Source organism: Catharus ustulatus, chromosome 5 (genome assembly GCF_009819885.2).
Source record: "Catharus ustulatus isolate bCatUst1 chromosome 5, bCatUst1.pri.v2, whole genome shotgun sequence".
Classification (NCBI taxonomy): Eukaryota; Metazoa; Chordata; class Aves; order Passeriformes; family Turdidae; genus Catharus; species Catharus ustulatus.
Window position 1 is genome coordinate 43,117,182 of NC_046225.1, and position 24,648 is coordinate 43,141,829.

Here is a 24,648-nt window from a genome sequence, read left to right on the forward strand (position 1 = left end):
AGTAAGGCCTCAGGCAGTAATGTGATTCTCCATTTGTAAAAAAAAAATGGTAAATCTGATTATAAGAAAAAGATCGAAGATCTCTGTAATAACAAACCCAGCAGATATTTGTTGTTTAATATTTGCAACTGTCTTTCATTTCTTTAATAAGATCCTAAATTTTGTTTGCATTGATTTCTTATTTGACATCTGATTTGCAGTTTTTTCTGGGCTCTATTTTCAGGAAGACTATTGTTGACATGTAATTTCAGGATGTGGAACTACTAAACTGCTTTTATTTTGATATGATACACAATGCTGCACTAGTCACAAATCAATAAATTATTCTAGCCATATTTTTTCAGCCATTTTAGGCCATATGAAGTCAAACAGAAGATTCTGCCCTAGTGAGACAGTGGATTCTTCACTCAAATAATGGCATCCTGACTCGGATGAAAAAGTTCTAGATTGTTGACTACAAGAAGAAAAGATTTAGGTTTAGAGCCTGTTTTAGCAGCATTTAATATTTTATTTCTCTCTCTCCTTTGTCATATACATAATGATAGCCATGAAGTTTTTCAGAACATTTGTTGGTTGGTTGTGTTTTTTCCTATTGGAGCATTTAGCTTCATGACATTATTACAGTATCTTTATTCAGATGGAAGGGTGGGCATAAAACCAGATCAAAATGAGAATGTGGATTGTTCCCACCATACTGATGCCTTCCTTCCCTCATTTCCTCTGAGAAACTTGTCCTCTTGCTCCACATCACAACTAATGGGTGTTGTGTCATCACAGAGAGTAGATCCTCTCCATGTTGAAGCTGTTTTTTGAATAGGACTGCCATAAGAAATGTGGGATTTAGTTCTGCCAGGCAGAACCTAAATTAGGCTAGAAATCAGGCATTTGTTTCCTGAGGTGAAACAGTTCAGTAATTCCTGCCACCTTTACAGATGAATGAGATTTGTGCATGGATCACTGTGGAAATCAGCAGAAAGCAGTATCAAGCAATTGCACTGCCAGGGAGATGTCATCTTGAAGAATTTGCTTAGGCTGAAGTAGATTTTGGGTTTTTTAACTACCAAGTCAAATGAAGCAGAGTCAAACAGAAGCAAACTCCACACTATTTTAGGTTATTCAAATAAATGTTGAACTTGGATCATCAAAAATGTTTCCACTTCTAAAAATATTTTGATGAGCTCTTCTTTGATTTCTGCTACCTGAATTACTGAACCCTAAATCCTGATTTAACTAATTTTTAGAATATTGATAGCTAAATTGATGCAATGAAGGAATTAAGACCAACGGTAAACTGATATCTCGAGTCCTTATGAGCCTAAGGAGTATAAGATGGTTTTGACATTCTATGCACTTTAAATTTCTAACTCTTCTCCTAGTTTAAGTCATATAATCTCTGGATTTCAGAGAGTGTCAGGAAAGTTAACTTATATTTGTTTCAGCACATATTGTAATTTTTCCTATAATAAATACAGTAATTTCACGACCATAAGGCACACTGGACTATAAGGCGTACCTCCGGGAGTCGGCAAATTTCGCAACTTTGTACATTACATAAGGTGCACCAGACTATAAGGCGCGCTTTTTTTTTGCAGCGAGGATCCGCCCCCATCTCCCCCCACGTGGTTGCTGGCCAAGGCCCCTCCTCAACCTGGCAGCCATGGGCCCCCGGGCCCATCTGTACCCGGCAGGAGCGGTGCCGCAGGCCCTCAGGCTTGCCTGCACCCAGTAGCCATGGGGCCCCAGGCCCCTGGCCTCGCCTGCACCCGGCAGGAACGGTGTTGTGGGCCCTCCTATAACCGGCAGCCACGGTACCCCGGGCCCGCCTGTACCGAGGAACCATGGCTCCGCCGGCCCCCTGCACCCAACAGCCGCGGCTCCCCGGTCCCCAGGCTCGCCTGTACCCAGGAGCTGTGGCTCCGCCGGCTCCCTGCACCCAGCAGCCATGGCTCCGCCTCCACCTGGGCTTGCCTGTACCCAGGACCTGTGGCTCTGCCGACCCCCGGGCCCCCTGCACCCGGAAGCCATGGTGCCGCGGGCCCCTGGACTCGCTTCCACCTGGTAGCTGCGGCCCCGCCTCCCCCCGGCTCCCGCGGCCCTACTGGCTTCCCCCGTGGCTCGCGGCTCACACTTCTGGGTTGGTAAATTTCCGAACTTTTGCCCATATATAAGGCGCACCGGACTATAAGGCGCACTTCCGGGTTCGGGCAAAAATTTTAGTCAAAGGGGTGTGCCTTAGAGTCGTGAAATTACTGTATGTCCTATAATAAACAATAACTCCCTCATCAACATAGAGTCCATTATAATTTTTTATCTGTACAGAAATATAACTTTGTTGGTTTGTGCAACAACACAACAGTGTAAATGGGAGCACGTCATGTGAGTAGCAGGCTCAGTGAAAGAAAATGCATTTGTTTTCCAAAGTGAGTATGGTTATTACAGATATAATTAAAATGGTGTTTGATTTTAGAAAGAGTGACATCCAAATTTGAGAACTTCCACTTTAAGGAAATATTTTTCTTCCTTTTTTTTTCTCAGTAGTTTGCTTCTGAAACAAACAGCTGTCACCAGAAAATGCCCCTTCCTCAGAAAAAATTGAAAAATATAGACAATGGATTTTAGAAATGAAATCTTACAAAAACTTCTGATGAAGTATAACTACATGCTGCATGAATGACACACATGATCTTGTTAAAATTTATGGTGAATCTGCTCTGTTTTTCTGCTTTTTTTAATAGTATACCTTATTTTCCCATAAATGTATGATTGGAGATTTTTTTGTTGTTGTTTTTTTGTTTTTTGCTTGTATTTTCATTAAAACAGTAACAAACTGGAATAACTGCCCAATATCTGAAATGGAAAGCCCAGACAAGAAATGAAAAGTGAAAAAACTAAGTTCTTTGACAAAAGTTCTAATCCATTTGTGCCGCCCATTGATATGCACACAGACACGTAAAAGCAAAATAATTATTTTAATTGAATTCTAATATATGTTGAGCAAGACACAAGTGGTAAGTTCAGCTTATTTTGTTTGTAAATATTCAAATACAGGTAGATTTTGGGATTGCTTCCAGGGACAATTCTGTTATTTTATATAGAGGTGAAAATTTTCCAGGGGTTTAAAATATCATCATCATTTTATAGGGGAGAAAAAAGAGACTATGTTGCAGACATGGATTATACAGGATCAACTCCAGCACAGTGTGGATGATAGTTGTTCTGAAAACATGTCCCAAGGTCAGTAACAATATTGACAAAAAGACTACCCATTCAAAGTAAATATTAAAGATGAGCTAGCATTGCAGGTAATAATATTTAACACAAAGTGTTGACTTTTTCCTTTTTTGTTTTTTTTTTTTTTCAGTAGAGTGCAAACCTGATCCATGCATCCAGACTTACTATGTATTCAGGTACGTAATTATTATTGCAACCGGTATTCAGTGAAAGGTTCTCATAGCAACAAGACAGTGCAAGTTGGAGTGTTTTATGGTTTGTGTTAATTGGTTAATTTATTTCACAGCTTAAGCAGCTGCATGTGAAAAAAGTTTAGAATTCTTATAGCATGAGAAGCAATGAGTAATTTTTTTCCTACCTTGATAATAGTATTTAATAAACTATCTGGAGAGTCAGTATTAGGAATGTCATTTCAGTGGAATATTGTTCCCAGTCTAAGCAAGAATGAATATTCTGGTGTTAAAAGGTATGCCAAAACAGTATGTAACAGCTGCAGTTGTAATTTTCAATGCAATTTTGAATTAATAGTGAAACAATACAAGTGTGAATCAGTGTTAGGCTTAACAATGCTTTACAAAACTAATTGTACATCCTTTACTGAATATATTCTAAAGAACGATTTTGTGGTTTTTAGGATGAATTGGATTTATTGGACTTTTTATTTCATTTTCTTACTTGCTTCCGTTTACAGTGGTAAGTTAACATATAAATACTGCAATTTGCACACAGCATACAGCAACTCTTGTAGAAGGGGAGAAAATTAGTAACTGCAGTCTTCCCTTGGGAGAGCTGTTTATTCTGCTGGATTGAGCTTAGGAAAGTTTGGGTAACTGGCATAACCCTATTGTCGGACACAGAACTTTCTAATGGGGCTTTAGTGACACTGTCCTGCCACCCCCAATTCCGCCACACATGGGACCCTGCCACAGGTAGTTTTCTCTGTAGGACTGAGACTGCATCCACATTGTAACTGTGAAATTGTGATGTTCCCTGTTCTGTGCCCAATGGCAAGGTTAGCAGCCTAAGCAGCAGTTGGGGAAGGAGGCCCTTTGGGACTGCAGGAGGCAGAGTAATGTATGTCTTTCATTCTGCGTTAATGATTTACTTTGTTCCATTAGCAAAAGTTAAACTGCACTTCTCTGAAATTCCCTTTCCTGATAAATTATAACTAAGGCTCAACATGGGTATAAGTTCAGTAATGTATTAACTGTTTTCTCAGAGAACAATTAGGTAACAACTTTTTAGCAAAATCTCATAGATAAATGAAGTATTATTTAAGAAAATATTTTACTTGGCTTGAAGTCTCAGTAAAACTAAAATCTTGGAAAATTTCGGAGGCCTAGGAATCATTATAATTAAATTAAAATATTCAAAACTGGCACAGTTTTACATGGTGCAGAGATTTACTGCATAAATATTTTTTTGTGTGTGTTAATTTATGCTAGAAGAAGATAAATAGGATCCAAAGTATCTGATACAGTAAATAATTTCAATACTGTTTTGTTTTAGCTTTAGAATTCACTTGGTATATTCTAAGAATTGACAATGTTTTCCTGTTAATGACAAAGTTGGATAAAGAAATGCTACTGAGAATAATAAATACCATTTTTTAGAGAAAGAGCTTGAAAGTATATCTATACCAGAGAACTTGGATGTTTATAAAGCCTCATATTTTACTAACAAGGATTTTACCTTTGAAAGATATTAGCACGTCTAGCATCTATTATGTCTAATAAACCTTATTTATTAATTTTTTTAAAAAAATAATATATTATACCTGTGTGCAGGAAACACTGAGTTGCCAAAGTATAGTTTATAATCATATTAACAAATAAAATCTACTCATAGTCTTTTAAAACTGTCAAATCCAGTATGATATTACCTTTTGTTTTCATTTTAAATATCACTTGATACAGTATGCTCACTCTGTAGTAACAGATTAAGCTACGAGAAAAAATGTTTTCTGTTGGATTTCCCCACAGTCTGTAAAAAACCATTATTTTCTCTTTTATCCAAGAAAAAGCACTTTGGTAGATGCAGGAATAAAAATCACCATTTTATTGGTTTGCTACTCCTTTTGGAGGGCAAATTCAAAAAGACAGTGGTCTCCTGTGCAAAGACTCTTGTGTGTTTTAATACAGAGATTTTAGAGGCCTTGGACAAACTACCCTGCTTCTCCACAACAGTGAACATTCAAGACCCCTGAGAGTCTTGAGATGGACAGGGCTCAAGGGAATGGCCTGAAGTTGTGTCAGGGGAGGTTTAAGTTGGATATTAAAAAAGGTTCCTCACCCAGAGGGTGGTTGGGCACTGGAACAGGCTCCCCAGGGAAGTGATCACAGCGCCAAGCCTGACAGAGTTCAGCAAGTGTTTGAAAAACATTCTTGGGCACGTGGTGTAACTCCTGGGGATGGTGTGTGCAGGGCCAGGAGAGGGTCTCAATGATCGTTGTGGATCCCTTCCAACTCAGCATACTCTGTGATTCTGTGATCGTACAAGTGCCTTCATTTTGAAAGATGGGAGCAGGTTGCTGCTTAGGTACTTTTGCTGCAGAGCTCTGCAGTGTGAGTGGTTACCATTGCAGTGTTCAGTATGTCAGTCAGAGTTAAACGGTACTGCAGATGCAAAGTAGTAGTACAGCTCATTTTTATTCGAGACTGTTCCTGAGGCATTATTCCTGTAACAGTATTTTCTTCATTGTAAAGAAGTTTTGGGAGGTCCAGGGTGGAGTGTAAGAGAGCTGAAGGTCTGTGAAATGCTGGGAGCCATTGAGGCTGTGCACAATGACACCACTGGTGACTCTGACCTCAGAGGATCATTAAAAAATAGGATTGTCTTTAGATAAAACTTTCTAACTCCTTTTGGTCTCTGCACTTCCTGGTTGTCCTCATAATGTTCTGCATTGGCCTCTCTCAGGAAGGCTTCTGCTGCTCCTGAGATTTGCCATGAGAAGGGACCTTCTCCCTCTGTTATGCAGATCTCCCCTGTGGCCCATCCAGGTTCCTGGGTTTCTACATGGGCTCAAGTTGCCCTGCTCCAGCATTGGGTATGAGGCAGGGAACAGTGGGAGGCACCCTAGGCAGTATTATTTCTGCTGGAGTGAAAAGATGAGACTCCAAGAGGAACTGTGCTACTCACCCCCCCTTACTCACATTTCCTGACAAAAGCCTGTTTTAAAAGCAAGGTCAATGACAAAGAGGAGCAGTGGCTTAATCCTCTCCTGGTGAACTGGGTGTTCCCATCTCAAATAGTTGACACATTTTGTTTTCCATGTCAGAATGCGTGACTCAGATCTATGAAAATACATTCTTCCAAGGAGGAGACCTCGCTACAGTTTTTACACCGACTGCCAATTACTGCCAAATAGTGTGTACTTACCATCCTACCTGTCTGCTCTTCACCTACTTGCCGGCAACATGGACTACAAATCCTGAAAAAAGGTAGAATGTTCATGCACTTGTGTCTTTGGCTGGTCTCCTGTGATAATTTGGAAACCTGGTAACATTTTGACAGAACACAAGGCATGCAGGGAAAGTCCAGTGGAAATTGCCATGCAAAGCAGTGTCATGTATTTCTAAAATTGATGATCAAAGAGTAATTGCTTGAATTCAAAAGGTTAAATTTGGCAATGTCCAATTTTTCACACTTATACACGAGGCCTTTCAAGGAAGGAGAACTGACTCTGCACTCCCTCCTCTAGGCCATGTATTTATTGTTGAGGGACAATGTGAATTATTTCAGATCTCCAATGATCCCCTGTTCCCCATCCTTTTTATTTAGCATATTTTTCTCACAATTAAGAATTTCAGTAGCCTGAGAGAATGAGGTTGTCTTCTCTCTATGCCCAGTGCATTTCTGTCCTCTGAACCCTGGGCTCTGCTTCTTATTTTATTGAGACCTCTCAGAGCTCCCACAAACACAAAATATTCTCATCTGCCACCACTGCCAACAAAGTGTGTAAGGCTTGATGTTATTTTTCTTCCAGTTGCACTTGTCAAAATTTTCATGATGAGGGATATTGGATAGGCTACATTTCCCCTGAGAAACAGTTATGAAAGTCTGTGTTGTACTGCAAAAGCTGTGAATTGCTACATTTTAAAACACAGGTTCTCCTGCTATTTAAAAGACAGTGATACAGAAATGCTGCCGAAAGTGGATATGGAAGGAGCTATCTCTGGACATTCCTTAAAGCAGTGTAACCAAATTAGTGGTAAGATATGGTAGTTCACATGCATGTATTTTATGCTCTGCATTGCATAGCAGCTGTTAAAAAATTAGCATTTTGGAGCGAGGAATAGAATCAGGGATGCAGCAAAGCAGTGATTTGTGTATTCTTTGCCAGACCACTTTCAAACCCAAGTGACAAAAACTCCACTGGTTTTTCTCTCCAGGCCCACTTATCCACTACCCAGGCTCCCCAGATGAGGTAACAAGGAAATCATGCTCCTGCAGTCACTGTTTCATTTGCTAGAGGCAAATGGCAGCCCATGCTTTAACTGCTGACTCCAGTTCTAAATATTAATTTACTACTACAGCTCCACTCCAGAAAGTGGCTCATATGGCATGTGTGACCCTGCTTTATAACTCCAAGGTGTGGATGCTCAGCAAAGTGAAAGTGCATTGTCACAAAGTGATGCTAGAACTTTTTTGATTCTGTGTAATAATTTTTTAGCAGCTGCATCTTTTAGGGTGTATGTGCTTTACATGAAGACTTAATGACAGCATACCCTACCTGCAAGTTATCACTAGGCATATTAAAAGCCTATTAAATGTGTTATTTTATGTATGTTTTAAATTTGCACTGTCACAATGATGTCATTTAAAGGAGATCAACTTTAAGCATAGTATGGTACTTTAGAAAAATAGAGTAAGGAAGAATATAGTTATTCACTTCCTGCCTTTGAGGACAAATAATGTCTTATGGATAGTCAGGCTAGCTCTTAAGTTGCATTGGTATAGCAGCTCAGTGTGGCAGGACTAAGTGGGCTTCTAAGCAAGTTCTCTCCGCTGTAGCCATTAACAATAAGGTGTGCTTGCTTTTGCTTGCCACTTACTCTTCAGAGTAGGCATGCCCCTTAAAAACTCTTTGCTTCCAATTACCCTTCATGTTTGTATTTCTGAGTATCATGGAATAGAAAAAGAGATTTCAGTGGGATGTTATTCTTTATGCTATTTAGACTAAATAATATCACTGGAATTACTCTAGAATTGGACCAAAATGAAAATCTATCCATACATGTTTAAAAATTCCTCCAGTCACTGGTTGACTCTTGTGTGCTATGACCTTCATTTCAAACCCCACAGTTGCAATCCTCCCTCTGTGGAGTGTAAATGTAATATTCTGACTCAAGTGGGAAATGTCTGTTACTTGTGAGGATAGGATTTGCCATTTAAACTGCTCTATGAATTTGAAACCGGGAAAATATATTTTAATATGGATTCTGATTTCTTGCTTTGGCGAGTGTCATCCTGGTCTGTCAGCCACAGTGGTTAAAGTCCTTCTCTCATGCAGAGGCACTGTCAAGATCTGCTATTTTTCCCCCTTGCCATGAGGTACTACACTAAACCTACATTTCTGAGTTGGTGCTAGATCTATGTATAAAGTATGATGTAAGTGAACGTGGGATGTGGCATCTGGATTATGAGGGCTGTGTCATACAAACTGCTGTCTTTTGGGCAATTTGGGGCATGGGATGGGGAAAAGAATAGAAGTACATTTTCAGAACTTGGTCTCTTTTCCTTCACAGCTTGCAGCCCAGATGTCCATGTAGGACTGGATATGGAAGGGAATATTTTTGATATTGCTATGGCTGACAGCTATCAAGAGTGCCAAAAACGATGTACCAATGACAACCGTTGTCATTTTTTCACATATGCCTCCAAAACATTTCACAATTCAAGCCTTTGGTAAATACAGGTTGGATTAATTCCCCTGGACAACCCTGTACCTAAGTAGATTAAATCTCAGAGCACTCAAAAGTGCAAGAATTTACTCAAGAATATTGAATTTATACCTCCTTGTAATGTTTGTTCACACTTACAGGTAGGAAAATATCAGTAATAAAATGTCTTTCATTTGTCCATTGGTGAGAAAGACAAACTTGAATATTACATCCCTGGAAAAAACCTAAAATCCTCTGAAGACACTGAAATGCGAATTGTATTGATAGCTGTGCTGCATTTTTGCTCTGTTCAATCTCGTTCTGCTTATTATTCTGAAAATAGCATCAGCAGAGCATCCAGAGAAATTATTTCATTTTAATGAGACCTATTTTTGTGCTCTTAATCTGCTCAATTTTGCAAGTTAAACATTGTTCAGCTAGCTCTGTTCATCCTTTGAACTCTGTTCTGGAGGTTGGAGATTGTTCTGGCCAATGGCCAGACCATGCACAATGATAAGAATTGTGGGTTCAGGAGGATGGTGTAGTCCAAGGAAGAAGACCTGTTTTCTTACTACTTTCTTTACTCTTTGTCATTCAGTAAAAAGTGCTTATTGAAACATACCAGTATAGGAACTCCAACCAACATAAAAGTGCTTGATGAGGTTGTGTCTGGATTCTCTCTAAAGACATGCCAACTTTCTGAATTAGGTAACCATTTAAAATCTCTGATTCTGTTTAGTTTTAAGGGTCATGTATCCTGAAATGCAATCTATCATTGACATGTAGAAATGTTTCATTATCTAGAATAATTCTAATATTATCTTAAAATATGGTTAGTACACTCAGGGACAAAGAAGGTTCATCTGTTTTTAATTTTTTCATATTATCATTTTTCTTAAAGAAATACTTCCCATCTTTGAAGATCTAAAGAATTCTTTAATAAGAATTCTTTCAGAAGCTTGATGAAATTGTATATTATCTTTATATCATGGATACAAAAATAAAAGATAAAAGCCCATCAGATTCAAAGACCAGGAGAAATATAAAACTTTCTACATTCTGTTTGTATACTATGTATGCATTTGAAAATTATTAATGGAGATCTGTAGCTTTCTAATACAGCTGGCTAATAGGAAAGGATATAATATGCATTTTGTGGGTGATTTGTGATGAAAGAAAAATTCTGTGTTATTCCTACAATTGTTACTCAGACAATATTCTCAAGAGTCTAAAATCAAACAATGTGTATCAAACCTTCTTATTCTCAATTGAAACATCTTTCACCTTTTTCTTTTTCTTTTTTCATTTTCTTTTCCTTTTTCTTTTTTCTCCACTTTGTCTTACTGTGCAATATTTTACCTTCTTAATGATGGGGATGTTACTCTGCTTTCACATAGCCTCATTTTATCTCACAGATAATCTAGCTTTCCTATATAAATAACATTTTGTAGAGACTGTATCAATATATTTCTTTCTAAAATCAGTGCTTGGGTTTACTGCTGGCCAGTGCTGGCACAGCAGCAGCACTCTCTCCCCAGCATCCCTCTCATTAACCCACCTGTGGGTGGGCTTTTACTCTTCTGATTGTCTCCCTGATCTTATTGGTGGGGGAGTGAGTCAGTGGCTGCATTGGGCTTGATTGTTGACTGGGTAAACCCATGACATCATGTGAAAATCAGTCCTGTTCCTGCCTGTCTTTCCCTGCTTTCTGTGTCTTGTGAAAGAGGAAAGAGCAGGCAAGAGAGAGAACAAATAAATTCTGTGATCATAGAAGACTAGACTGCACTAGTGGATCCAGAGGTCATCTAGGGAGGTCACCTGTTCTTAACTCAGACAGATCATCTATACCTGTCCAGACAGGTCAACAAAACCTCTGTAATGTCTTCTGCCTTGTTGTTTTGTCAATATCTGAAATGGGTTTATTTCAGTATTTGTCTGAGGTTTTTTTCTGACTTTAATTTATTCCTTTTTATGTGGCCTTTCATTTTGTGCCTTTGCCTCTCTGGCTTTATTCTTATGTACACACATTATTATGCATGCATAGCAATTTGTCTGTTCTCAGCCCTTTGCAAAGTATCTTCCTGGAGATCACTGAATATTGAGCAAATGATCAATGAACATGATCCTTGAGATCGTGGGTTAGCTTCCCTGAAGTTTCAGATCCACATTTTTGCTTTAAATATAATTTCCTTTGAAACTATCCATTCTTCTGAATGTGATTTCCCTTTAGTATAGGATCTTACATACTAATTGTGAGAGTTAATTGACTCTAATTTTCTAAATTTCTGATTATATATTTTACTGTTCTTATAGTCTAATTACTGCCCAGTATTGTTGTCCTTTCTTACCTATGTTTTTTTAAAACTTCATCAAATTTTCAGGATTTACAGTAAGCTCTGCCTCTTCTTAGTTTCCCTTTCCATGGTAAGATGTTCCCAATATGTTTCTATAACTGGACAGTGTTGACTTGGTTGCTTTACTTTCTCAACAGCTCAAGTTCTCTGCTGCCACCAAATCCTGTTTTTTGGATCATTTCACATTTTTACTATCTCTGCAGCTTGATCGGATCAAGAAAAAAAAACCTTCGTGCCAATGCTTCCATTTTTTATTTTTAAATTCTTGCAGTAGGAATCTAACTGGAACTTCAAGTATATCTTTGGAGAAGGATACTCATTAATTTCCTGTAACCTTGCTGGTATTTCCTGTAACCTCTATATTCATAGTCTGGTTGTGTGAACTATCTTGCCAAGCCTCTGTTGTGTTATTTTGGCCATGGCAGAGGGCAGCACTTCTACTTACTCTGCCTACTGTTCAAATAGTAAAAGCAGTGTTAAGAAGATCATCACCTTATTTTTTTTCTAGTCTTCCCATGAACCATTTGAAAATTAAGTCTTTCCGTATTAGATTAGAAAATCTCTATTGTAACATGTAATTTCTCTTTTCCTCTATATAAACTTCATCCTTGTAGTGCTTTCCATGACTTTACATATGAAAGAATATTCTTGAGAAATAGTTTTTTGTTAAAATGTTGCATTGCCTTTCCAGCGTATCAATCATAGAAGAAAAATGGGAATTGATATAGAAATGAATATTCTGTAAATCTCAATATTCTGATGACATACAAAAGTTTTTGGAATGTTGATATTTTGTTCTTGTTTTATACAGATTGTCAAATGGACATATTTGAAGATCAAGAATTTTCAGGAATTAATATTACAAGTTTTTTCACTCCTGATATTTCTGTCTGCCAAACTATTTGTACATATTTTCCAAAGTGTTTGTTCTTTACATTTTTTACCAGGAAATATCAAATAGAATCTCAAAGGTGAATATATCAGTTTAATATTATCTATTAGATTATTTAAAAATTATTTTTTAAAAACACAGTCTTTTTTGAACACTGATTTCTCATACATATGTAAATTTATTTTGAAAGGCCATTTTTGGTAAAGCACAGCTTTTTATGGGTTTTGTTCATGAATTTCTAATTTCCTGTGGGCATTTTAACTGTTTTCCAATGTGATCAGGGCTTTTGTACTGTATGTTATGTATCTGGTCTTAATCTGAAAAGAATTATACATGTCAAAATACAGTGAGCCTCCAGATAGTTTTAAAGACTTAAAGCCGAATCTTATTACATTATCAAAAGAGCCATCTGGTTTCCTGGTAGGGTGAGCTTACTTACTTGAAAAGGTTTTTCAATTAAGTTAACGGCTTTAAAAATTTTTCTATTTGACTTTCTTCTTTTGTACTTAGTAGTGAGAATAGTTAAAAATCAACATTCCACACAAATCAGGAGACTAAAGTTTCAAAGGAATTTCAGGGAGAAGCAAAACTGAGATGGCATGCATCATCTAAAGTCACCTCTTCTGTATGTATATAAACCTTTAGGAGTATAGTTGTATGACATTTCGCAGCACTACAAAGATTGCCTCAATTTAGTGTGAACTGGTGAACTTAGTGAATGCATTTTCATGTGAAATACTTTTACAGATTGGGGGAAAAGACTGTATTTAGGAAAGAATCTTCTTTTACCAGTACCTAAGCAATTATTTTTAGGATGTGAGAACAGGTTTATTTATTGTGAAAAATGTTTCATTTTAGAAATCTTTGCCTTCTGAAGACATCAACAAGTGGAATTCCAGAGGCACTCATCTCACAAGAAAATGCTGTATCAGGCTTTGGCCTCCTAAATTGCAGAAGATCTTTTCCTGGTAAACAATAAATTGCAATAAAAATACTAATTTTGAATTAATCTAATTAATAACTTTCTGATGCTTTGAATGTAATCATTCTCACAGCCTGCAATTCTCGCACTTACACGGATATGGATTTTTTGGGAGATGAACTTAATGTCACTTATACTAAGGGACACAGAGCCTGTCAACAGGTTTGCACAATCATGATCCGCTGCCAGTTTTTTTCCTATTCTCTCCTCCAAGGCTCATGCAATGAAGAAGGGTGAGATATATATTTTTAAATGTTCAAAGATTGCTTAAATAATCATTTCAGAGATGTGATGAGGGAGTAATGTATGTGTTGTTCAGTGAAAAAAATACAAACTAAATGTTTTTGTTAATTCATTGGCAGAGAGTGCGAGTGTCACCTAAGAATGTCCTCAAATGGATCTCCAGTGAGAATAGTACATGGGCCAGGAAGTATCTCTGGATACTCACTAAGATTATGCAAAAAAAGAGCCAGTACTGGTAAGTAAAACTTATTTTATGAAAAATGGACAGTGCTTCCCTGATTTCAGCGTGGGAGGCCGAGCCATATTTTTTTAAAGTGGTTACACTGTCCCAGTGGAAGGTGTTGTAAAGTTAGAGTGTTCTGGAAAAGTGAAGTCATTCAAGTCTTCACATAGTAAACAGCAGAACAGGACTGTGAATTTGGTTTTAATAGGCTTTATGATCATAAACCACAGGAAGTTTATCATGTATAGTGATTATTCGCAATAGGTAGTGGCTATTCAGTGATCAGCAGTAGTTTCATCTTCATTTTTTGTTGGTGAATGCAAGTTGTCTTTAAGCTCATCTTTGAATTATTTCTGTAGTGTGTATGCAGCATTCTGCAAGGACAATTAGGATCGTTGGTGGGACAGACTCTTCCCCTGGTGAGTGGCCATGGCAGGTCAGCTTGCATGCCAAGTTGTCTCGCCAGAGACACCTGTGCGGGGGCTCCATCATCAGCAACCAGTGGATTCTCACAGCTGCTCACTGTGTCGTGAGGTGAGGCTGAAATGTAAATGGACAAGTAAGCTCCAAAGTTCAACCCAGCATGCAACATAAATTGAGATCCACCTTTCAGGATAATAGCAATGAGAACTAGAAACAGATGAACTGCTTTGATGTAACCAAAAGATGAAATGTTCAGGTAGACATTCAGTTTCCTAATATAACTGGAACCACTTTGTCCCTTTGTAGCATAGTATTGTACTGCTGATGCTAAATTATTTTAATGAATCTAGAAGATGAAATTCTAAAGCAGTCAACAAATACCTATGGAACCCTAGACATTCTCATGAGATATGAGTTTTTTGTTACTGCAACACTTCATTAGCCTGTTTAGTCACAGACTGACTGTTTGTCTTTTTCCCTCAGTCTAGAGAATCCCAACATTTGGCGTATTTATGCTGGTATTTTAAGACAATCAGAAATAAATGAGGACACGCCCTTCTACAAAGTGGAAGAGATTATTGTTCACTCTCAGTATAAACACGCCCAGATTGGATATGACATTGCATTAATGAAACTTGCTAAGCCTATGAATTTTACTGGTATGTAGAAATGTGCAGGAAGACACAGCTAGCATTGCTATGGCAGTGCATAACACAGGGCTGGCTTCCTTTACTATGCAGTTACTGGGGTTTGAGGAGAATCTATTCTGTTGACTTCAAAATGAAAATTTATATGCTGGGAGTGATATGTAGTGTAAGGGACAAAGCATAACGTGGAGGCTGTGGTCAGGGGTCATGTGAGTGCGCACAAAACCTTACTGTTGCAGTTGTCTCTGCTGGACAAACTATTGTTTTCTCTTGTACTTTAGATCTTCAGCTACCTATCTGCCTGCCATCAAAAGAAGACGCTAACATATTTTACACTGACTGTTGGGTAATTGGATGGGGTTACAGAAAAGAAAGAGGTACAGAGAAATACTTTTAAACAGTGATTTTTATTATTTTTAAAATTCGTATGTTTGACAAAAAAATCTCCCTCCTCTGAAAAACGAAAATTCTGCTCTGTTCCTAGCTACCACTATTCCTTCTAGACAGTACTTTAATATAATTCTTTATTAGAATTGATTTCTTGTAAGACACCATAAAACATAAATGAAAGATGTATGAAATTATCATTAAATAACTCCATGCTCTGACACAATAATGAATTTTATAAATTGGTTCAGTAGTTTGAAATATCTGAGAACGTGATCTTAAATGCACCTAATGCAACATTCAAATACCCTTCCTTAGATTCTAGCTTAATCTACTGGCAAACCCTGATACCTATCTGGGTTTTCCACACCCTTTTTTATGTTTTCCTAGCTGAAAAAAAAGGCAATAAATTTACTGAAGAGTTTTGAATTGCAGTCTGCACATTATCCATGAGTTTTTTATGTGATTGTATTAATATGACTTTAGAAATTGGAGATTGAAGTATGTTGTTTTTCTTATTCTGAAGATTGATTATAGACCATACTGTATAGATGAATTTCCTCTGTTAATTACTAGAGAAAAGGCTGCTTTTCAATGCTCTTGTTTAGTCTATGTGCAAATTTCTCCATCTTAAAAAATATTACGATAGAGAGCAGCGCAGATTTGGCAACTGGGAGATTCCAAACTTATGGCAACACTTTACTAGGAAATACCAACACAAAGCAATGCTAGCAGCAATGCTAGCAGCAATGCTCCAAGGGTCAATGTCCTGATAATCATTCACATATGAGGATTTGTTGCATATCACAAGGGAGTTTTAAAGCTTTTCCGGTCATGAGAAAGAAGATGGTATCATAAAAGCATTTAATTTAGAAGACCTCCCACTTTGTAATATCATTGTATGGGGATTTCTAGAGTTGAATTTTTAACCTTTATTTTGCTAGAACCAAACATTTCTCTGCTCATATTTCCTTCTATATAGGTCGGGTACAAGATATTCTTCAAAAGGCTCCTGTTCCCTTCATGTCAAAAGAGGAATGCCAGGCAAGATATCGGAGGCACAGAATAGGTGACAAAGTGATCTGTGCTGGATATGATGACGGAGGAAGGGATGCTTGTAAGGTAATGACAAACAGTACTGTAGAGTTATGTATTCCAACCATGTGTTCAAATATATAAATGAATACTACAATTAATTTTAATTGTTATTAGAAAAGCATGATTATCAATAGAGCTTTTGATTAACTTGTCACTTTTGGTTGTCAAAAGCACTGAAAACCAAGGTATATGGAAAATATTTCTTGTATAACAGTGAAATCCTTAGGGATAGATTCCATGGATAGGAAACTCTAATGTGGATATATAAATATCCATTTAGGGAATAAAACAGTGTTCCCTCAGACTGTCAGAAATCCAGAGAGTGCAAGTATAGTACCTTGAAGCATTTCTCCAACAAGAATAGATTCCAGATTTCTTATGCGGTTTCTTCTTTTAAATTTTTTTATTTCTTGCTGGGAAATACAGTACGTAAAATGCTATTTTAAAGCATTCACTGTGTATAAACCAGAAGGGAGGGTGCTAGCAATGCTATTAAAATGCATGAGGAATAGAAGGCTAAAAACAAACTATGAAAACTGCTCTATTCATAATTAGAGTTGAAAATGTCACAATAGCGTGAGTTCTGTGAGCCAAATTCTCTGCTCAAGAGTAAACTCACGCACTTTTGCCAGTTAAAATATTCTGAGTTAATTTCTGCAAGAAGAACATAGTCTGACTATTAATATTAAATTCTCTACCAAATACAGTTTTCGCTGCAAACATTTAACACTTAATAATTGTACGCTGAAATGTTACTATTGCTATGATTACTTAGGAATAAAAATACTTGGAGCTGGAAGCAATTTTTCCTCTATGCCAGTTAAGCTTTCTTTATCTGATACAGCATAACAGAACATGAAGATGCTGTTTTAAAAAAATTACATGCTTGCTGTTGTCCTAATGATTCCTAACAGCTATCTAAGGAATCTTGTGTTCAGAAAGGAATAGCAGAAGGAAACACAAAGCTGTATTATCCTGAGTGGGACAGAGTCATTCCAGCAAGAGAAGGCACGTAGAGAGCTGAGATACTAAAATCATGGCCATAAGAAACAATACTCACAGATTGGCTGTTTTCCTTACTTGCATACATAGTTTACTCATAGAGATTTAAATGTATGTAGATAAGTTAATAATAATCATAATAATAATAAAAAGAAAATAGTAAAACCCAGTTGTTTTGAACCTTCATGTGAAGAAGAAATTTTTTGCAATGACCTATTTAGAAATCAATTTACTAAACAATCAGAATGCCTGCTTCAGTGCTCTCCTAAGTAGTCATAAGTGAAAGTGATTGTTATGCTGGTGGTAACATTGAATGATGCTGATTTTATTCAAGGCTTTCTTTGTGATAGAAATACTGATGAAGCCTCTTCCTTCCACGCTCTCTCTCTTTTTCTCCTGTGACACAGGGAGATTCAGGAGGGCCACTGTCATGCAGGCACGAGGAGGTGTGGTATCTGGTGGGCATCACCTCCTGGGGTGAAGGGTGCGCTCGCCCACGGCAGCCGGGAGTCTACACCAAGGTTGCTGACTATTCAGACTGGATTCTAGAAAAAACTACATAGTATGAGCATTACTGATCACTCAAAGTGTTGCTGTGGAATAACAACCCTCAGAGCAATGGGATACAACATATTAATGCTTTTCCAATGGTGTTTTTTGTTAGCCTGGAGTGTAAAATACTTGTTTTAAATTGCAGAAAAGCAGGAATGAATGAATTTTCCTATTACCAAATAAAAAGCAGTAACAATAAACTCTGTGATCACTGATATGGCAAAAACAAGTATGGCTGAGTCACGGACTTCTTCTCTCCTTGCTGGCATAAAAAGGGAGTGGATGAGGTTGCAGGGCATGTATGGACCTTGGAGCTGGCAACTACTTGTGTCTTGGGTTGTGACACAGCAAAAAGAAATTTCCCTTCCTTGTCTGAATGTAGGTAAAATGGGTGAACCATTTAAAGCTTACTAAAGGGCTGGGGGAAGGGAAGCTGAGGCATGGAGATGCCTACACAGTTGCATAAATCTAGTTGCCTCAGGGAATTGACCAAATAAAAAAGTGTCAGTACTAACCAAGAAAACAAACCCAGAGGTCCCGACAGAGGGACACCCAGCCCAGGTTGTGGTGGAAAATCCCATCTGCTGTTCCCAGCAGACTGCCAAGGGTTTGCACAATTGTGTTTCATTTACCATTGTGCTGTGATCTCCACTGGGCTTTGATCTCAGGGCGAAGACAGGGAGCTCAAGCCTGTCCTTAGGGTTCCTTTAAGTTACCAAACACCTCTATTATCTGTAAACAGGTATTCTCAAGGCACACAGAACTCAAACAGCTGAAGGCATAAAATACATATTTCTTCACATTGCTAGTCTCCAGACTTTTGCCTTTCCCAGCTGCAAGGTCATTTAAGTACAGTAATTTCACGAATACAAGCCGCACCAATTTGACTAAGATTTTGCTCCTAAACCGGAAATGCGGCTAATAATCAGGAGCGGCTAATACAACCTCAGAAGTGCCTGCCAGAGTGCTGAGCCGAGCAGCTGCAAAGTCGGCATTTTGCGATTGTTACAAATCGCTACTTTGTTGCACTGCGGGTGGAGCCTGGCTCCCTGCAGGCAGCACAGGGGGCGGGGAGAGAGGCGGGAGAGCTCTCTTTCCTCCTCTGCCACAGCCCAGGGGAGAGACGGGGGGGGCCCGGCGCCGCCATTGCCGCAGCCCGGGGAGGAGAGGGGGGCCCCGGGCCGCCCCTACCGCGGCCTGGGGAGGGGGGGGGAAGCCCGCACCACCATTGCTGCGGCCCGGGGAGGGGGGGGGAAGCCGGCGCCGCCATTGCTGCGGCCCGGGGAGGGGGGGGAAGCCCGCGCCGCCATTGCTGCGGCCCGGGGAGGGGGGGGGAAGCGCGCGCCGCCATTGCTGTGGCCCGGGGAGGGGGGGGAAGCGCGCGCCGCCATTGCTGTGGCCCGGGGAGCCGACGGGAGCCCCGCGCAGCCATTGCCGTGGCTCGGGGAGCCGCGGGGTGCTTTGTCCCCGCCCGCCGCCGCCGCGGCAGGAGCGGGGAAACTCCGTCCCTGCCCGCTGCCGGCGCCACGGGCGCGGGAAAGCTCCGTCCCCGCCCGCCGCCGCTGCCGTAGGAGCAGGGGAAGCTCCGTCCCTGCCTGCCACCGCAGGGCAGCGCCGACCCGGGGTGACCGAGCCCAGTGGCAGCGGCAGCCGGCCCCGAGCTGCAGCACCGTGCTGGCCCACCTGGCCCCGTCAGCGGCCCCTAGCGGGCTGAGCCTGCACAGCCTTAGCTCAGCCAGTAAACCCCGCCCTCCCGCGGTTCTGTTACTAACTGCACGCGGGTCCTCGCTGCGAACGACAAAGCGGCTTATATTCGTGTGCGGCTTATCTATGGACAAAAACCAAAATATTTGCCAAGACCCAGAGATGCGGCTTATAATCAGTGCGGCTTGTATTCGTGAATTTACTGTATGTTTACAATCCTCACCAGTCTTCCACTTTTAACCCATTGCTCCCAATGAGCTGTCTGTCACTTACATGATTCCAATTTCTGTGGACAATTTTGTGATGAGAAGGAAAATAAGGGTCTACTTCTCTTGAGAAAGAATATTGAGAAAATCAATAAAGGGATCCCTCCATCAACACACATTTTTATTTTTTAAATACCTAATTCTCTGTGATTAAAGAAACAGCTTTATCATGTTCCTATTTCTCCTTTTTTCCTTTTATAATTTCTTGTTACTTTGTGTCAGTTAGCAAGCATAATTCGGGCACACAAAGACATACTCGGGTACAGTCAGGCACACTCAGGCACACTCGGATACACTTGGACACAAAAATTAACACAAGTGTGAGTAAGAGGGTCAAAAATTAATTACTTTCCCATAGTAAGAAGCAGCATTTCACAGTTGATCTGAAAGGATGGTAGAATGCTAACACTGTCTTTGCCAAAATTTATGAGCTTGTTTCCTAATCACCTACATTACCATAATTGCTGAAAATATGTTCCAGAGTGCTACTCATAATTGCCCTACACCACACTGGGAGGTAAACAGGAGGAGTGACTCTGCAAGTAAACGAGGTCATGAAACTTAGGAATTAAACACCTAATTTATGGGAGAAAATAATCAAGCTGCTGAAAATTACTTTTGTCTTCAATTTTTTTATGCTTTATTTGTATGAATAAATAATACTGAGGGAAAAAATGGAGTTCCACACCACAAGCTTATACTTCTATCTGTATCTGGAGTCGGGGTGTGCAGTGCTAAGCTGACAGCAGTCAAAAGACCTGAAATCCCAAGGCTGTATTTAAAGGTTGGGGAGTTGGTTTAGTTTGTTTGTTTATTTTTAAAGAACTGGAATTCAGAGAAAGGATGAAAACAGTCCAAACTTAACAGGAAAGGAGAGGTAATGCTGCTGTTATGGGCACATCTGGGGAAAGAGAGGTGCTGCCTTGCCTCTGCCCTGCAATGGACTCCTGGTGACAGAGGTTTGAGTTACTGGGGGTGCACAGTGACAATGGTCTCGGGCACTGGGAGTCCTGAGTTGGGGACATGGCTGTTCAGAGAGCCTGCAGGAAAAGTCTTGGGGGAATCAGATCAAGGGTGAGAGGGAGGGCATATCGCTTTGCTGGGATTATTGCCAGCACTGCAGAAGCAGAACAGGAGATATGGGTGGGGACCAATGTATTTTCACTCTCTGTTTAATCCATAGCTGGTTTAAAATAACAGCAAACCACAGACATCCTGTCAAAAACCTAGAGACTTAAATCAGGGACTGAGAAGGAAAAAATAGAAAACAGGGAAATAAAAGAAAGATTCTTGGCATTCAAGTGTGCTTCTGTTGTCATGGGGAAGGAATGAAGACAGCTGGAAAAGAGTTGCTCAAGGAAAAAAGGGAATAGCTTCAGTAGGAAAACAGAGGCTGAAACTCTCTAAACAAGAAACATCAGGTGACCATCCAAAATACTTGTCTGCCTATACTCAAACTGTGTGGGCTAAAGAGTATATGAAATGTCAATCCGACAACCTTGAATACTTATAATAATGCTGTCGTCAGTGTTTTCAAATACACAAAAAAAGTGTTATTATTTTTTTCTTTTATTTTTTTCCTTCCTTTTGTTTGTTCGTTTGTTTGTTATTTCTGCTACAACTTTATAGGTTGTAAGTATTGCAGTAACAAAGAGGAATGGCAGTCAGCAGTGCTCTGTAGACCTCTGCAGCTCCATGTTTTCTTTCTCAGAGGTATTCCAGGTGACAGCAGTATGCCAAAGGAAACTCAGCTGTTCCTGTGGAAAGGATAAGTGATCTCAATGACTGCAGGCATCCTTCATGAGTAGCTGTTGGTCAGATAAAATACCTTATTGCAATATATTTTCACCTAGAGCAGACATCCTTTAATGACATTTTGCATTAGTTGTTGCTCCCTCTGTAATAATTTACTGATGGCTAAAAGTGAGTACCAGGAACAGATATGTGGAGAATGCAGGAGTTTGTGGTGTGAAGTCCTTATGACTTTGTTTAAGATGAACTACAAGAGGGAATGTCTGATCTTTTTGTGGGTTTATACACCAGCGTGATATATAATTAATTGAGACCTTTAGACTCATAGATAGAAGTATATTGGTGTGTTATTAATTTTTATGTTGCTTGCGCTTTCTGGTATCAATAGGTGACTTGCACTAAATAAGAGGCAGTTTATGACCTTTATTTATTCTCCCTTCTAATCTACCTTCCTGGGGAAAAGTAATTTTTAAAAAGCTAACAAGAAAACAACCTATCTTGATCTCATTAAAGAAAAACCTGGTCTTATACTTTAAATCTTCCAGTGTTCATGTTGTAACAGAAGATAAACATCAGCACTTTACTTGTTATTTTAATGGATGGCAAGTGTCTCTGGTTGTCCTGAAAGTCAATAAATCTCATAATTTTACCTAAGATGTAGAAATTTTGGTAGAGGTAAGTGACATTATTGATGTATTGAATGGCAGCATTAGTCTGGCCAGATTTTTTTTTTACAAACAAAATCCCTGATCTCAGAAATTTTCAGGCTTATTCAGATACAGATGAAACACTTCATATGTGCTGTGACAGTTTGGAGAACAATTAGTTAATCATAAAGTCAAGGCACATTCTTTTGCTGCTCAAATGGACTCAAATTTTAACTTGTAATAGCTTTCTCTGTAATCATTTTAATAGAATTGTAAAACAAAAAGCCCATTAAACTGGCAGTTTAAAATAGGAGTTTCTCGTTAAACTGGCAATGCAGTGTTTCCTACCACTGCTGGTGCTTTGCCTGATATCTGAGTTTAAAGTATGACTTCTTGAAAGTGACCTCAGCCGTGAACAAGCAGACATAATGCCTCTCATTTCTTCTTGCTGGGAGAATTCAAAATCCTTGCAGTGAAGATCTGGAGAGATCACCTGGTAAGTCCTTTTCCTTTGCTCTCCCAGCAGAGAGGAGTGGAACAATTTTGTATAAGCTTCTAGTGCAAGTTTAATTTCTTCTGTGAAAAGTTATTATTCTGTTGTAATGAAAAATGAATCTCTGATGCTGAAAAATAGCAAGCTGTATTGAATTAAAATAATTCACATTGGCACTCCTTGTAGGAGTACTGTGAATTCTAATTTCTGCCTAATTTCCTGTATGTATTGAGGATTCTTTGAAAAATTATTGCTAGGTGCTTTTTTAAAGTGATATATCTGCATTAAAATACATTCAAATTACATTTCTACTTCAAATAGGCAACATTATTTTGCCTCTGAGCAATTATAGCAGATATCCAATACTACATATTTGCAGTGAAGCATTACCTGGAGTAGTACAGTAATTTCACGAATACAAGCCGCACCAATTTGACTAAGATTTTGCTCCTAAACCGGAAATGCGGCTAATAATCAGGAGCGGCTAATACAACCTCAGAAGTGCCTGCCAGAGTGCTGAGCCGAGCAGCTGCAAAGTCGGCATTTTGCGATTGTTACAAATCACTACTCTGTTGCACCGCGGGTGGAGCCTGGCTCCCTGTAGGCAGCACGGGGGGCGGGGAGAGAGGCGGGAGAGCTCTCTTTCCTCCTCTGCCACAGCCCAGGGGAGAGACGGGGGGGGGCCCGGCGCCGCCATTGCCGCGGCCCGGGGAGGAGAGGGGGGACCCGGGCCGCCCCTACCGCGGCCCGGGGAGGGGGGGGGAAGCCCGCGCCGCCATTGCTGCGGCCCGGGGAGGGGGGGGGAAGCCCGCGCCGCCATTGCCGCGGCCCGGGGAGGGGGGGGGAAGCCCGCGCCGCCATTGCTGCGGCCCAGGGAGGATGGGGGAAGCGCGCGCTGCCATTGCCGTGGCCCGGGGAGGGGGGGGAAGTGCGCGCCGCCATTGCTGCGGCTCGGGGAGCCGACAGGAGCCCCGCGCAGCCATTGCCGCGGCTCGGGGAGCCGACAGGGTGCTTTGTCCCCGCCCGCCGCTGCCGCGGCAGGAGCGGGGAAACTCCGTCCCTGCCCGCCGCCGGCACCACGGGCGCGGGAAAGCTCCCTCCCCGCCCGCCGCCGCTGCCGTAGGAGCAGGGGAAGCTCCGTCCCTGCCTGCCACCGCGGGGCAGCGCCGACCCGGGGTGACCGAGCCCAGTGGCAGCGGCGGCTGGCCCCGAGCGGCAGCACCGGGCTGGGCCACCTGGCCCCGTCAGCGGCCCCTAGCGGGCCGAGCCTGCACAGCCTTAGCTCAGCCAGTAAACCCCGCCCTGCCGCAGTTCTGTTACTAATTGCACGCGGGTCCTCGCTGCGAACGACAAAGCGGCTTATATTCGGGTGCGGCTTATCTATGGACAAAAACCAAAATGTTTGCCAACACCCAGTGATGCGGCTTATACTCAGTGCGGCTTGTATTCGTGAATTTACTGTAAATTGATTGTCTTTCCTGCGGACCTTGTGTTGTAAATCACATTATAGATATGTATAGATGTGTTAGAATAACGATGGATTGTTTCATGCTACAAGAACTTTTCTATGTCTTATGCAGTAGACTTTGAGATTTCCTTGGTATTATGATGGGTTTTGATTTTGTTTTGTTTTTGGTTGGTTGGGGGTTTTTAGTGGTTTTTTTTTCTTTTTAAAATTTTTTCTGCAGTTACTCTTTATGTTTCTGATATTCTTTTCCCATCACAACGTAATGTTAGGAAATACTGAGTTAGTTCTCATTTTTTTGTTAGCTGGTTTATTTGTGGGAGAACAATGATACCAAAGGAAGACGTACAGGATGTACAAGATGTACAGGGCATGCAAGAGTTTAAGGGGAGTTGATAGGAACTA

General features: G+C 40.3%; 1 protein-coding gene across 1 annotated transcript; it reads left to right on the forward strand.

The window, feature by feature from the left end:
• The first annotated feature begins 3,866 nt into the window (after positions 1–3,866).
• LOC116996726 (coagulation factor XI-like) lies at positions 3,867–17,927 on the forward strand. The gene is made up of 14 exons (XM_033060679.1): positions 3,867–3,924; positions 6,509–6,671; positions 7,338–7,441; positions 8,979–9,138; positions 9,712–9,821; positions 12,279–12,438; positions 13,218–13,327; positions 13,415–13,574; positions 13,704–13,813; positions 14,167–14,341; positions 14,714–14,889; positions 15,159–15,254; positions 16,247–16,386; positions 17,772–17,927. The coding sequence occupies exons 1-14, from the start codon at positions 3,867–3,869 to the stop codon at positions 17,925–17,927; spliced, it is 1,878 nt and encodes a 625-aa protein (XP_032916570.1).
• Positions 17,928–24,648: the final 6,721 nt, after the last annotated feature.

Bases quoted from the DNA above. Each gene is read 5' to 3' on its own strand.
- LOC116996726 (XM_033060679.1), top strand. From the start codon at position 3,867: ATGAATTGGATTTATTGGACTTTTTATTTCATTTTCTTACTTGCTTCC. The intron at 7,442-8,978 runs GTAAGATATGGT...TTTCCTTCACAG, and splicing joins GCAGTGTAACCAAATTAGTG to CTTGCAGCCCAGATGTCCAT. The intron at 14,342-14,713 runs GTGAGGCTGAAA...TTTTTCCCTCAG, and splicing joins GCTGCTCACTGTGTCGTGAG to TCTAGAGAATCCCAACATTT.